The sequence below is a fragment of the Petromyzon marinus genome, chromosome 17 (genome assembly GCF_048934315.1).
Source record: "Petromyzon marinus isolate PM22_M1 ecotype Great Lakes invasive population chromosome 17, UKy_Petmar_22M1.pri1.0, whole genome shotgun sequence".
Lineage (NCBI taxonomy): Eukaryota > Metazoa > Chordata > Hyperoartia > Petromyzontiformes > Petromyzontidae > Petromyzon > Petromyzon marinus.
This window is the reverse complement of record NC_133683.1, coordinates 15,613,525-15,627,184: the sequence shown is the minus strand read 5'-3', so window position 1 is coordinate 15,627,184 and position 13,660 is coordinate 15,613,525. Positions and strand designations below refer to the sequence as shown.

General features: G+C 53.2%; 1 protein-coding gene across 2 annotated transcripts in view; it reads left to right on the top strand.

The window, feature by feature from the left end:
• PTK7 (protein tyrosine kinase 7 (inactive)) overlaps positions 1-13,660 on the top strand; it is a 93,169-nt gene that overhangs the window by 26,136 nt on the left and 53,373 nt on the right. The window contains exon 2 of one of the 2 annotated variants that reach the window (XM_032955995.2): positions 4,413-4,688. The exons of the other annotated variant lie outside the window; for it this stretch is intronic. Coding sequence (XP_032811886.2) covers positions 4,413-4,688 — 276 coding nt within the window. The remainder of the gene's footprint in view (positions 1-4,412; positions 4,689-13,660) is intronic. 2 annotated transcript variants of the gene reach the window in all.

The following is a 13,660-nucleotide window of genomic DNA, read 5'->3' as shown; positions in this document are numbered from 1 at the left end:
ATGTGCCGCAACGCTTTGTCACTTAAGCGCGATGACTGGTTCGAGCCGTGAACGGACGCGTCGCGACAGCCGCGCTGCTGTAAGAAGCGCCTGCATCCCCGCCCCCCCCCCCCCCCCCCCCCCCAGCTGTGAATCGGCGGCGCCACCACCGCCACTGCCCGGGAGGGCTCTGAGAAGTAATGTGGCAATCTTCTCCAGCTGTAATAACACGCGGCGGCGGCGGAGGCCGTGATGAGACGCGGCGCGTTATGGCCGTGCCCGCGGCTGGAGCGAGGTTTTATGTCTCGAAGACCAGCGCACGCTCTCTCGAGAACAGCCACCGCATTCCCTGAGCGGTCGCAACTTAAAAGGAGAAAAGCAAAACGACGGAGGAGGATGAAATTGACGGGTCTTTAAAAAAATGTTTTGCCGCCGAGCCAAATCAATTTTTGTCCAAAGGCGGTAGTGGGTGATGTCTGCGAGAGGAGAGCAACTTCCTCGTGATCGAGCGAGCGAGAGAGGGGAGAGAGAGGGGAGGTCACGGAGGGCCGTGTGTGGAATAAAGATGCCGGAGCCCGTTCCTCCGTGCCTCTGCAAAGGCTTTTTGTGCGAGCGCCAGGCTTCGTCTCTGGCGAACGGCTGACATTGTCATTCAGTTTCTGTCCAAATTGGCTGCGGGGTGATTTCAAGTAATGCACACTGCTCTGGAGCGGTGCCAAACCTCGCTGTCTTTGAGCCAGCATGCTCTCCCCTCCTCCTCGACCTCCCACCATTTGTCTTTTGGATCGGCTCTACAGGAGAAGCGATTATTTTTTTCTTTGAATTAAGTTTTTTTGTGTGCGCACCGTGATGGCTTCAGCAGGCTCGCTTCTTATTTGCGGTATATCACGAGAGAGCGCGCCATGCGTGCACACGCCGCGGGAGCCGTGTGCTGCTCTCAGTGGTGTACACGCATGCACTCGCGTACAGTTACGTGCATTTACTAACACTCGTGTGCGCACGGCCTGGTACGTGCAGTAACCATGTGCGCGCGCATGGTCGTATGCTTCCCTCTCCCTTCCTATCTCACTCTGCTCCTTCCCACACACTCTCCTACCTCTCTCCCCTCTCATCTCACTCTGCTCCCCTCCGTGCACTCTGCTACAGCAACCAAGGCTTTCTGAGGAAGCCCCCCAGTCGACCATCGCTTAGTGGAAGGTTTCTCATTCTCTTCTGCTGCCCCAGACCCGTGCTGTGGATTCCCTGCCCCTGTTCAATCCCAGGCTGAAGGCCCTCCTGTTCTCCTCTGCCTATAACTGCCTCTCTCCGCAAATCAATATGCCCATTGTTTCTTTACAGCGTCTTTAAATACAGGCACGTTCCTGCGTTGCATAAATCCACATTGTGTTGCATACACACGCAGCCACCTACACGCATAATCGAGACGCCAGCATAAATGCATTATGGCGTGTAAACGTTTGGCCTTGTACACACGTGTATCACATACGCACGTGTAATCGTATGTTTACGTGCACTCTAATCATTGACAATGGTAGGCTGCATACATGATGAAGATTACAGCGGAGACGACGATGGTAGAGAAACGTGCGGCGCGGAGACGGAGCGATGAAGTGGGCTGGTGCGCATCTCGAGACCCGAGAGAAAGAGGTTGCACATGGCTTGCGTAGGTTGGCCTTCCTTCATCCAGTAGCGAAATAGATCACGGCCAATGATGAGACAATGTGGTTGGTTCGCGTAAACCCTGCGGCCAACGGAGGGGACTGCATTCATTTTCCACAGCGGCAGAAAGTGGAGTAGCGGGAAGATGGATGGCCTTGTCGTTTCGCGTCAGGTGATGGTGCCGTTTTGTGGGAATGCGCGACGCGGCCGCGGCTCGCGCGGAGTCTAAACGCGAACGCATCTTTTCGACGCCGTCCGCCGCCGACGAGTGCCCATTATGTTTGCGGCTTATTGTGTTTGGTTATGTGAGGAACGTCGCCTCTGTTGAGCCGCCGCTGAAACGCATTCCTGCGTTTGTGAAGCGGTGCGCGTACGTACGTACGTACGGACAGAGGAACGCGCACGTCGCGTTCTGTCGGCGCAGGGGGGCCTTGAACGACTCGGCAGTGAGATTTCCCGCTGCGGTTTGTCTGCGACGGCACAAACTGATTATTTTTTGCTGATCGTGTGGGGTTAGGAGACCCGAGGGACAACCGACCGAGCAGAGTCCCGTGGCCTTTTTTTCAGAAGGGGTCCCACGCTGCATTGGGATGTTTAGCCCAATGCAGCGTGAAAACCCGGAGAAAACCCCCACCATGCAGAAGTAGGCGATACTTTTCTAGCCACTCGGCAGACATGGCATTTATCCATATTTAGTGCAGGGCCAAATTCATTATCCCTCGTCTCGTACTTTGTGTGTGTGTGTGTGCAATCCCTGCCAACCGGACCGAGGCCATCAAAGGGTAAAACCTATTATTTTTCATACCATCAACGTGCTCCACTCGAGAACCCGGTTCTAAACACGGTTGGGCGGCTGGAACCCGGATTAGAACCCAGGATCTCAGCGGTGCCGGCTCTGCGCTCTGACCTCCAAGCCACCCGGTCACCTTGGCTGTTGTTTTTTTTTCTTCTTTTTGAGGGTATCCTCTTCCATTAGGTGGAGCAAGAGCTAACCACCCCACACGTCGTGGAACGTCGCTGGAGGTCGTTACCAGACTGACCCATCCATCACGGCAGACAGCGAATTAGAAATCCCAAACGTTAGGCGGCAGCCACCGATGTAAATGGCTCTGCCTCACAGCGGTGGCATTTGGCGAGTGGCAGTCGCGACGATAGAGACTGGAGCCACTGCCTGGTCTGGGGTTTGATTAAAGACTCCTGATAAGGTTTCGGGGGTCTCTGAGTAATTTGCCCTCCAGTTTTGACGCTTCTGTGAGTAATCTGCATTATCGGGGTGGGGTAGTGGCGGCGGCGGCGGCGCAGCGGGTTAACCCATTGCGTTGTGAACACGGAGACCCGAGTTCGCTTCCCGGTCGCGGCTAAAGTCGGCGGTGAGCGATGTCTGAACCGGCTGGAGGGTAACCCCCCACAGTTTCACCAGCCCGTGCTGACCGACGTGGTGAAGTATGGTCAAACGACCATCCCGACCGACGAAGCGCGGCCCAGGCCCTCTTGACAACGGGGCTGCGCGTTGCTCGTTACGATGCGTTACGCGACCTCGCGTTGCTTATCCTAGCGGCAATGCAAAACTCTTAATGAACGAAAGCCTACCTTGAAATTGTGCCCCGTCCGCAGTCCTCACTAATTACAGCAAGTGATTGGTGGTCCGCGTGCTCATTGCAGGAGAATGATGAAAAAAATATTGGCCAGACTTGGGTTTGTGAATGTGGTCTCTGGCTGAAAGGCCCCTTGTGCCGAGCAGGCAGAGGAGGGGGAGGGCCTTTTGTGTCTTGCGCTGAGAACACGGCAATTAGCGAGCCTGCTTGCAGGAGAACCCATTCTCCACACATGGTGATTCTAGCAAGTGAAAGCCTCTCTCTCTGCACAAAGGCACGAATACTTGAATACGGATTGCGGCTGCACGCCACGCCTCATCGTGTGCACCTGCTGTTTGTGGCTCGCGATTCCCCCATCTTCCACCTCCTCCACCTTCTCCACCTCCTCCACCTACTCGAGAAAGAGAGAGAAAGGCGCTTGTTTTGGCGATTAGACCTCTTTAGCCACTAAAGCCCAAAATAGCTGATGGACCGCGCGTTTCGTGGCTTGAGCATTGCGGTCGGCGTTTGCCGATTGATAATGGAGAGGCGCTTTTTTACGTCGCGTCGTCGGACTAGCGCGGAGCCGACCGTCGCCTTTTGGGCGCCGCGGCCATGAATTTAATGTGAATTTTGCGGTTAACGAGCGCGTCAATCGTTACTCATTTCGACGTACGTCTTCAATTAAGCGGGCGTTTGATTCGAGAGCGTTTTTTATCCGGGGTTACGGGGCGGGGAGTGGAGAATGGTGCTCTGCACAGTACTTATCTGCTCCCAACCCCACGTTCCCCTCCTCTACCAACCCGCGTTGACCAACGTCCAGCCACGTGGATTGGCAAAACCCACTGCTGTAATGCTGGGTTCGATTCCCGACTCGGGGCACCTTTCAGTGTGGAGTTTGTATGTTCTCTCCCCATGTTCTGAATGGGTTTCCTCTGGGTTCTATTGCTTCCTCCCATAGCTAAAAAAACCACACACAATGTCGCTGGTATTGGTCAAAAAACATCCGAAATGCTGAAAAAGTACCTGCAAATTACTCAATTGGGATCACATACAACAGCAACATCACATGACAGGACCCTCCTGAAAATTAGTCTTGAGACTCGGTGAGATTTTCTTGGGTAAGCAAGCATAGTAATATAAATATTTCTGCTCTACTGTCCCCCCACCGCCCTCCCCCCCACCGTGCTGCTGGTGCAGCGATCGTGTTCACGGAGGAGCCAATTTCTCAGGATGCGCAGCATGGCCGCTTTGCCATCCTGCGCTGCGAGGTGGCTGAGCCCGCCGGCGTCACCTTCTCGTGGCTGCTCGACGGGCACCACTTGCCCGACACGGCGCGCCGCTTCGTCGAGGGCAGCAACCTCCAGTTCAGCGCCGTGGACCGCAAACTCGACGCCGGAGTCTTCGTCTGCGTGGTGCGCGACCCCAGCACCGGCGAGGTGGCGCGCAGCCAGGACGCCTCTCTCAACATCAAGTGTGAGTGGCGCTGTGCTAACTCCGCACCCTGACCTTGACATGAACCCTTACGCGAACCCTGACCCATGTGTCGCTCAACATGAAGTGTGAGTAGCGGTGACCTGACACAAACTCTGACCTTTACCTCTACCTTGACTCTGACCTTCCATCACACCCTGAACCTAACTCTGACCCTGACCTGTACCATGAACAGGGGCGCATAACCCTAACCCCAGCAACCTCCTCCTTCCTACCACGCAGCGTCACACGCGACTGGCTGCGTCCTCGATAACTGTACAACGTCACCCATTAACGATCGACGCCAAATTGCTCAATCTCACGTGGACGCGTCGCTCGCGGGGGGCAGGGGGGGGATGCCGCTGGTTCTCACGACGCTACCGTACATGTTAATGGTGGCGAGATGTTAACTACCTCGCTTGGCATACAGGAGGTTGTGGGTTCGATCCCGACCCTGGCGACGCCTGTATATTTGGAGTTTTTGGATGTCTCTCCCTGTGGTTGCCAAGCACTCTAAACATGCTTTTAGAGTGCTTGGCTGCTTGAAATTTCCACATAACGAGCCACTTAATTGAGATATTATTTTTGATGGCCAGGTCGATTCTGAAAGCTATCTATTTCGCTGGTGAAATAAAAGTATTTTTAGTTTAAATAGTTTAACATTGCCATCACACTCTCGCAGCGTGGCAACGGGCGCACACAGCAGCTCGCACGCTCGCAGTTGGCGTGTGGCGCGCTTTCCGCCAGAGACGACGGGCGCTGTCCGAGTCGCGTTGATGTGTGACCACCGCGCTTGCCCTCTCTTCCTTGGAAGCAATTACAGCGACTGATTGTGCGGCTGCCTCGGAGTGACGCAACGGGGCACGATCGTTTACGCAATGAATGACCGCGCGTAATCTCCATGATCGAGGAGTGGAGTCGTCGGTGCGTGGCGAGCGAACGCGCGCGCGTTCGTCATAAAGGTTAACTCGTTCGTCAATAGCATACCGTGGAATTAAAAGAGTTAAAATGAAATCGGAATCGTTTTGGACAAAGGCCCTTATTCAAAGCGCCTGCACGATTTATGTGCCAACGTTTTGGGCAATGACCCTCCTTTATAGCATGTAATTAGGTGACCCGAGTTCCCGATACTGGACAACATTGGTGGCGATTATCTGAACCGGTCTTGGGCCCTTGACTAGCTCGACTCGGCCTTAAATGAGCACTTGGTGCATCGTGTAAACATAACCACTGGGGAGACGAAGGCGGCTAGGCATGGTGCTCGCCACTCCACCCATTTTCACGCTGTGCCGATCTTCACCAGTGTTTGCTTAACAGCAGTTGCCCCAACAGTTTGTTAAAGGCTACACGGGGGTATCCTTTGTCTTGTGCGTGCATTTGTGCGTTTTTGCGTGCGTGCGTTGAGTGTGAATATGCGCGCGCGTGTGGCCCGGCGTGGACACGCGTGTGCCGCCTGAGCGTGCTGGCGCATCGCGAGAGAGCGAAATCGCCTTCCCGGCGAGCGCCCGGGCGGCGTTGTAATTGCGCGAGCGTGTGTGGCCGCTCGGCGTCCGCTGATGGATCGCGCCGGCGCTCGTCGCAGGTCGTTTGCCGTTAATGGGGAAATACGAGACCTCCGCAATTAGCCGGTGGCGCAGCTAAACACCTCGTTTATGAGCCGTGCTATTAATTACGGGGCTACCTGCTTGAAATGAATTATGTGGACTAATCTCCATCTGTCCCGTCTCTGTGGGGGATAGAGCGTTGCCCCCCTCGCGCTTGTGGGTTTTTCTTCTTTGGTTCTTTTGGTAAAGTCACGTAGAATGAGAATAAAATAATAAATTGATAAAATAAAATAACACAATAAAATTCTCACGACGTTTCGGCCACAACACAAGCGGCCTTCATGTTGTGGCCGAAACGTCGTGAGGATTTTATTGTGTTATTTTATTTTATCAATTTATTATTTTATTCTCATTCTACGTGACTTTACCGAAAGAACCAAAGAAGATGAATCTTTGCAGTCACGAAATCTTTAAATCGAAATTTAACTTGTGGGTTTTCTCCGGGTACTTCGGTTTCCTCCCACACGTTAATGTGCCGTTTAAATTGCCTGAAAGCATCTTAATATATAGAGGACTGCAGATTATTGGCGATTTTTGTTGGTGCCGGCCATGCTGCCTGGATGCCTTCCAGCTTGTCTGTGCATCCTGAGCGATTGAGGTGCAATTTGCATGCATGACAACGCTATATAAATATACTATATATAATGTTTTGGTACATAAACGAGAGGCGAATGGCCAATGGTCATCTCCGGTTTTGGTGGAAATTCCACATTTCTGTGGCAGGGGTGAGCAGCACATGTACAGGACAATTACAGCCGATTGCTCACAAGTGGCAAAGTGTTTATCGATAAAGTATAATGGGCCGAGTTGATGCTTCACCGGGATTTGAACCTGCGACCTCCTAATTGCGAGACGCTCGCTCTAACCGCTGCGCCACCCGGCTGGATTCCGCGCTCTGGGGCCAAGGGTAATTTGAGTCACATTACAAAAAATTCTACAATGGCAAACGACGCCAATTCACATTTCCTCGTATTTTTTCCTTTCGCGTTGAATAACCACACATGTTGGTATTCCCAACAACATCCCAAGAAATCCAGCTTTCAGCGGCCCGTGGTCAAACCGGATTCTCAAGTGTAGTGAGTTGATGGTCTCTGGCCCGGTCACTATGGCTTGCACAAGAGAAACACCTAAAATTTGATGCTGCACTTAATTCGGATAAAATTCCAAGAGAATGAAAAATATCGGTTTGATCGCCATGTGACACATGACGGGAGGGGAAGTGCTTCCTCTCACTGTCTGCATTAGAGCTCACTTGAAGAGATCTCAGCGGTAGATATGCGACATCTGCTTCATCGGGATGTTCTCTCACACTGCTCTGCGAGAGATCCGAATGGATACCGATAGCCAAATCGTCATAAAACTGGTGAAATATATTAATAATAATCTTCGTAAGTAATGGTGAGGCTGGGCAGGCGACGTGGGAGGTGTGATTGCGCTCTCACAGGTGAGCTAGGCGGTCGCGAACTCCCCTCCCCGACCCTCGCCCCGTCGCACCACATTTCCTCAACTCGCTTGGCGGAATTTCCTCCCCCGTGTCGTTGGTGTAACGCCGCCACCGCCGCTGTCAGGGGCGTGTGGGGCGTGACCTCACCGTGCGGGGCTGGGCGCCATCGGCGCCCAACGTGACGCAAGGGCGCGGAAATTGGCGGAAGTTTCACTGAGTGGAGGGAAAGCTCTCCCCACCAAGAACGTCCTCTCTCACTGATGGGGCGAGCAGGGCGATCCTGTCCGTGTATAGCCTTAGGTGTTTGCACGCGGACGCCCGCCAACGAAAAGCCCGTCTGTGGCTCGCGCCCGCTCCGGCGGCGGCGGCAGCGATAGCAGCAGCAACGGCGGCGGCTGTGGCGGCTGCGGTGGTGGTGCTGAGCGAGTTGGCTCGAGTAATTTGCAGTCTAGACAGGAAGCCTCCTCGTGCTCCCCGGGGACGCCGCGTTGAGCCACCCGACACCCCCTGGAACTCGCCATGCGGATACCGACCGGTCTTAGACCCCCGAGCGAGTGAGGTCTGCAAATTGTATCTGTCCGGCAGGCCGGTGGCACTCTGGCCCGCCGGCATGCCCTGTGGCTTGCCCTTCGACGCTCTCGGCTCCCCCACCGGAGGCTGCTTTGAATTCCGGTTGGCGGCACGTGGTCACCTGATCTTCCCGCACTCCGAGACATGAAGGAACGGCCCCCGCAGTTATGTCGTGTCCAGCTCGCTCACTCGCTCATTCATTCACTCGGCCATTTGCTGGCTCGCTCACTCACACGCTCGCCCACTCACTCACTTAGCCAACTTGCTGGCTCGCTCACTCACACGCTCGCCCACTCACTCACTCAGCCACCCACCCGCTCACCGATTCGCTCGCCCATTTACTCACCGATTCACATACTCATCTAACCAGCTCACCCATTCACCCTCCCATCCACCCACCCACCCCCTCACTCACCAACCCAATCATCCACCTACTCACTCATCCACCCACTCATACACATACTCACTCATCCACCCACTCATCTACCCACTCATTCACCTACTCACTCATAAACCTACTAAAGGTGCATTGATACTCCTGCTGTTATGGAGTGACTCATTCAGCCAGCTATGGCTGAAAATTTTGGTAGTACATGTTAAGTATATTGTTTATTGTAAAATTTCAATCACAGTTCCTATGATCACTGTTACATTGCTTTTATAGCTTTATTTTGGTGATTTCGAAAACGTTTTGGTTTAGCCATATTTGTTTGTTGTAGTACAGAGTTACACTGATAACTTTAATCTGAATTGTCTTATGGTTGTTATTGTTTGACTTGCATCCCGCTGGGATTTTTGCACACAGCATTGATATACGGTGCTTTTTCTGGAAGACTTTGTTGTTATTTCCTGGATTTTTCTGTTTGCGCGTAGTCACTTTAAGATGTTTCTTGCTCATGTTTTTTGTTTGTTGCGGTTGCACCCGATTCAAGAGCCGAATGGCTCACAAGGCTATACCAAATAAATGAAAAAATGAAATGAAAACTCATTCATCCATCCACTTGCACACTTTTAGCTTTTCCGGCCCATCTACGTGGAACTCCGTGCCAGTCTCTTTCCATGGTTTGTCATCAGCTCTTAGCCAGTTCTGCCTTCCACTCTAGTGAGAAGTGTTCCGTAAAAGCTCACAAAGCATAACCATAGCGCATTAGCGATCGCCTTTGTGCTATAAGAACGACGCGAATACGAAATGTACGCGCTTTAATAACCGCCGTCTTGCAATGAACGCCAATCCTGGCAACAGGATCGCATTGTGCTTTCTTGTTTGCGGTCCGCGGGGCGGAGGGAGGGTGAGCGGGAGGGGGCGTGGGTGTCTGGGGAGGCTGATATCAGTGGTTGTGATCTCGCCGACCTGCCTTGTTGGGATGAGCGCGCTGGAGTCGGCTCGCCAAAGGGCCACGCGGTTGACCCCTCGCCCGCCACTGGCCGTCGGCGGACGTGTGACGGTGGCTCGCCGCGACGGCACCGCCGGTGAGCGCGAAACTGAGAAGGCAAAAATTGCGTCGCCTCTGCCGTCGTTTGTCGTGCGCGCATCCCCGAGTCGATCCACTTCTGGGTGGATGGTCGGTGCCGGTTTGGCGAAGGGTGGGAGGAGGTGGCCCGGGTCCACTCAGAATGTCATTCCCCAAAATCGTTCCTGGGAATCGAACTCGGGTCGCCCAGGATCGCGGCGCGGCGCGCAAATCGCCGTACTGCAGCTGCTGAGCCCACGCTTATCAGATGTTCCCGTCGGCGATCGACACTTGTCTATCATTCCTGAGCGATCCGTAAAATAAGTACGGTGTGGTGAGAGGTCAACAACAGCGGTCGTCCTGCGGAGAAACCAGGCCCCTACCATCGGAATGTGGAATTTGTGTCACCGGCATGGAGATGAGTAATGCCTCGTGATTATTTAAGCCCTCGTCATGATGATGATCATCATCGTCGGCCATGAACTATCCACTGTTGGATGAGGCTTCCGCAAGCCGTCGGCCATCTCACGGTCCTGCAGTGTAACAATGTATCTAGCGCCCGCGCTCATTTCATCGGAGGATGTACTGCTTTCGTGCCGTGTCCTGGCCAAGGCCACTTTTCAATTCGTAATTATCACGAGGTAATACGCAGCAGGTTAACGCTCGGGTCAGTGGCTCTTCTGCGGAGCAGACAGCACAATTAATGATGCCGGCGTTCGGGCCTTCGTGAGATTGCCCAGGGTATTTAAACCATCGCACGTTTCCCCTCTTTAATATTAAATCCTTTGGGGAGAAAATAACCTTTAATGAGGTGGGTTCCACACCTATTCTCACGTATTAATGCGAGGAACTTTGTTGCAGCAAGAGCAGAAATGGCTGTTTTCATTACGGGGTTTAATTTCAGGGCATCGGTTCTATTGACGTTCATTAATTACAAGCGTAATTAAAGTCACAGGAACAACATCGCCTTCAAAGGTGACAGCGAAGGAAGGCAATCTGCCACTGGGCGGATTAGTAACAATGTTCCTTTAAACTTATTACCCTGCCACGCACCCGCTCGGTTGCGTAATCCCATTAGACAGGAAATGGATGTCTTGCCCAGTTAATGATGTTAATGCTCAGATTATCACTGGCCACGTTTCCATGTGCTTTGCTTCCAAATTTCTCTGGAGTAGGTACAAGAAAAATCAAATGCCGTTACACGATTTGGAAACTCTGCCAGCACTTGCGCTGTCCGCTCCGTTGAATGCGTGCGGCTTGGAGTAGGGGGGCGGGCGGTGGAGTGGAGGCGTTGGATACGTGTGGAATGTAAAATCTTTCTCTTTTTTGACACATAAAAACTCAACACGTCCGTCAATAATACTGCGACGTTTAGAGAAGACAAAATATATATCATGGGCGAATTTTCGGGTAGGGGCTCTTGTTCAAGGTGCAAATGAAGAAGGCTGCCATCAAGTAGGGTCATTGCCGGAACATTGTCTTACATATGTATTCTTCTGAGGCCACACGATGTTATTAACAAATGCACCGAGTTGTTTTGTAAATTGTGCTCGTGCACCACAAGTGACCGCAGAAGCATCGTGAAATTATTTGTTTACCTTTTAACGTAGTTTTTATTTATTTACGTGTAATTCAACATACTTTGGGATAGAGCACTAGCACCGAGGCTAACAGGCTAACACATGCAACTCAGTTTAAAGTTTTTTATTTATTTATGAGCCTGACTTCCATTCCCAGCCATGGCTAACATTGATTTGTGAAGTGGTCCTGTGCCTCCGCCTTCAGCAAACTACGCTCACCAGCGTGGTGAAGTATGGTCAAAAAAATGCCCACGCCCAGCACGGCATAGCCGGGGCACGGGGAGAGGGGCGGAGCCCTCATCCAGCAGTGGATTATCAAAGTGATGGAGGATGCACATGTGGGCTTTGTGTTCCGGGATGTCTGGCGCGAGTGTGAAACTTTGCTAATTAAAAACAACAACTTTATATTGGCTTTCAAGTGCGTTCTCGTGACACCACTGCAGTGTGACTGTTCTCTGGGTTGATGCCACTGGGGCCCCACCTGAAAAGCACCCTGAAGTGTCGTTGTCCCTCACCGTGAGGACATTTACCTTGTGACACATAGCCCAGGGTACTGGCCAACTGGCCACGGAACAAATCAGCCACCCCACCCCCCCCCCAAGCGGCGATTCTTGAATCATCACGATTTCTGGCCAAGTTTCAATTACCCTTTGGCCATCTCGTTTGTATTGCTTCTAATTTCTTGCCGCCTCGTTTGTACAGTGCAATTTGCCCCGTTAAGCCTGAATGCAACACAAAGTTCATCGCTTGCAAGTACTTTTCAAAACATTGATTCTTATACGCGTGATTCGCTGCATGTGCTCTGGGCCTTGAGAATCGATAGCAATTGATACATCCACACATTGTTACACCAATGCTCTTGACTTATCGCTTTTACGGTGTTTCACCATCTGCCTTTGGGTCTTCCGTTGCTTCCACAGGTGACAACCTCCATCGTCTGGCTTTAGATTTTCTCCTTCATTGCTGGCCTCTGAGTGCCACTCCAATGCTCGTTGTAGTTACCTGCCCTCGTCCACCCTGCATGCGTGTCCCACCCATCACAACATCCTCCTCTACGCAATCACATCTCCAGCACTTTCCTGCCACGTCTCTTCTGAACTTACAAAAGTTGTTTTACCCTATCGCCGCCACCAAATACCTGGCGTCCTCCCTAAGTCCAGAAGCTTCTTTTCTGATTGCATTGTTCGTGATCCGCGCTGCGGTCACGGGTAAGCCGACACAAATCACATTGGCAGGGCCGTGGCCCAGCAGTGACCCCCCCCCCCCACGCTGTGTTTGTCAAGGCGTGTTTATAAAATAAGGTAAACAATGGCCCCGGTGAGTTTGAGAAACACCGCAGCTCGCACCACGACGGGGCCCGTGCCAGGTGGCTGCAGGCAGATGGCCACGTCCCCTCCCAATACAAACAAACCCCGTACATACCCCGCCGGACAATCTCCCCGACCCCAACAAGGGCCCTTTCACTGGACATGGCCCCTGGCTGCTTCTGCTGCTTAAGGAAGGTGCGGGGGTCGGGAGCAGAGGAGGAGAGAGCCGTGCGTGGGGGTTGGTGGACCCTGGGGGAGGGGGGGGGTGCAGGCCAACCGGTGAAACGTGCCGTGTTGTAACCGTGGCTGCCCCCGTGCCAAGATTAGCCCTAATTGGGCTGGCCGGGGCCAGCTGTCGCCGTGGGTGTACGCCTCACACAAATATAAAACAATCTAGAGCTGCACAGGGGGGGCCAGGGATGGTTGGGGGGGGGGGGGATGGCGGCAGCAGGCCCGAGTCTCTTCGTTTGCCTTCTTCCGCAGTGGGGGGGCCGCTTTGCCGGTCCATTACATCCTGCAGAAACTCGATTTGCTCCGTTCTTTAAATCAATAATCATTAGCGGTGGAGGCCTCGCTGTTGTCTGTCTGTTGCGAGGTCGTGTGTTCACGTGTTGGTGTGTGGGGGGCGGTTGTGGCCGAGTCGACCGCAAACACGGCGATCGGGGTTCGATTCCCGGACCACGGCTGACATCGGTGGCCTGTGGCCTCCGAGCCGTTCGTGTGCTTTTCACAGGTCATGGAGCTCCTGGCGCGGTGTGCAAACAGTGCGGTGTTGTCCACACCCCACCCTCTTTTGCGCCACGGTAGCCTTAATAGACACTCTCTGACTGCACTACCCACAAAAGCGTGTCGACGGCTACACGGGGACCTCCATGTTTGTGTTCGCTTGGCTCGCGATGCTGCGGAAAGGATGGGGAGGCTGATAGCTGGCGACGCCTTGACAAAGGGCGCCATGGTGGCGAGATGTTAACTCGCCTGGTACAGAAGCGCGAAAGGAAAGGAAAAGATGGAGTGGAAGG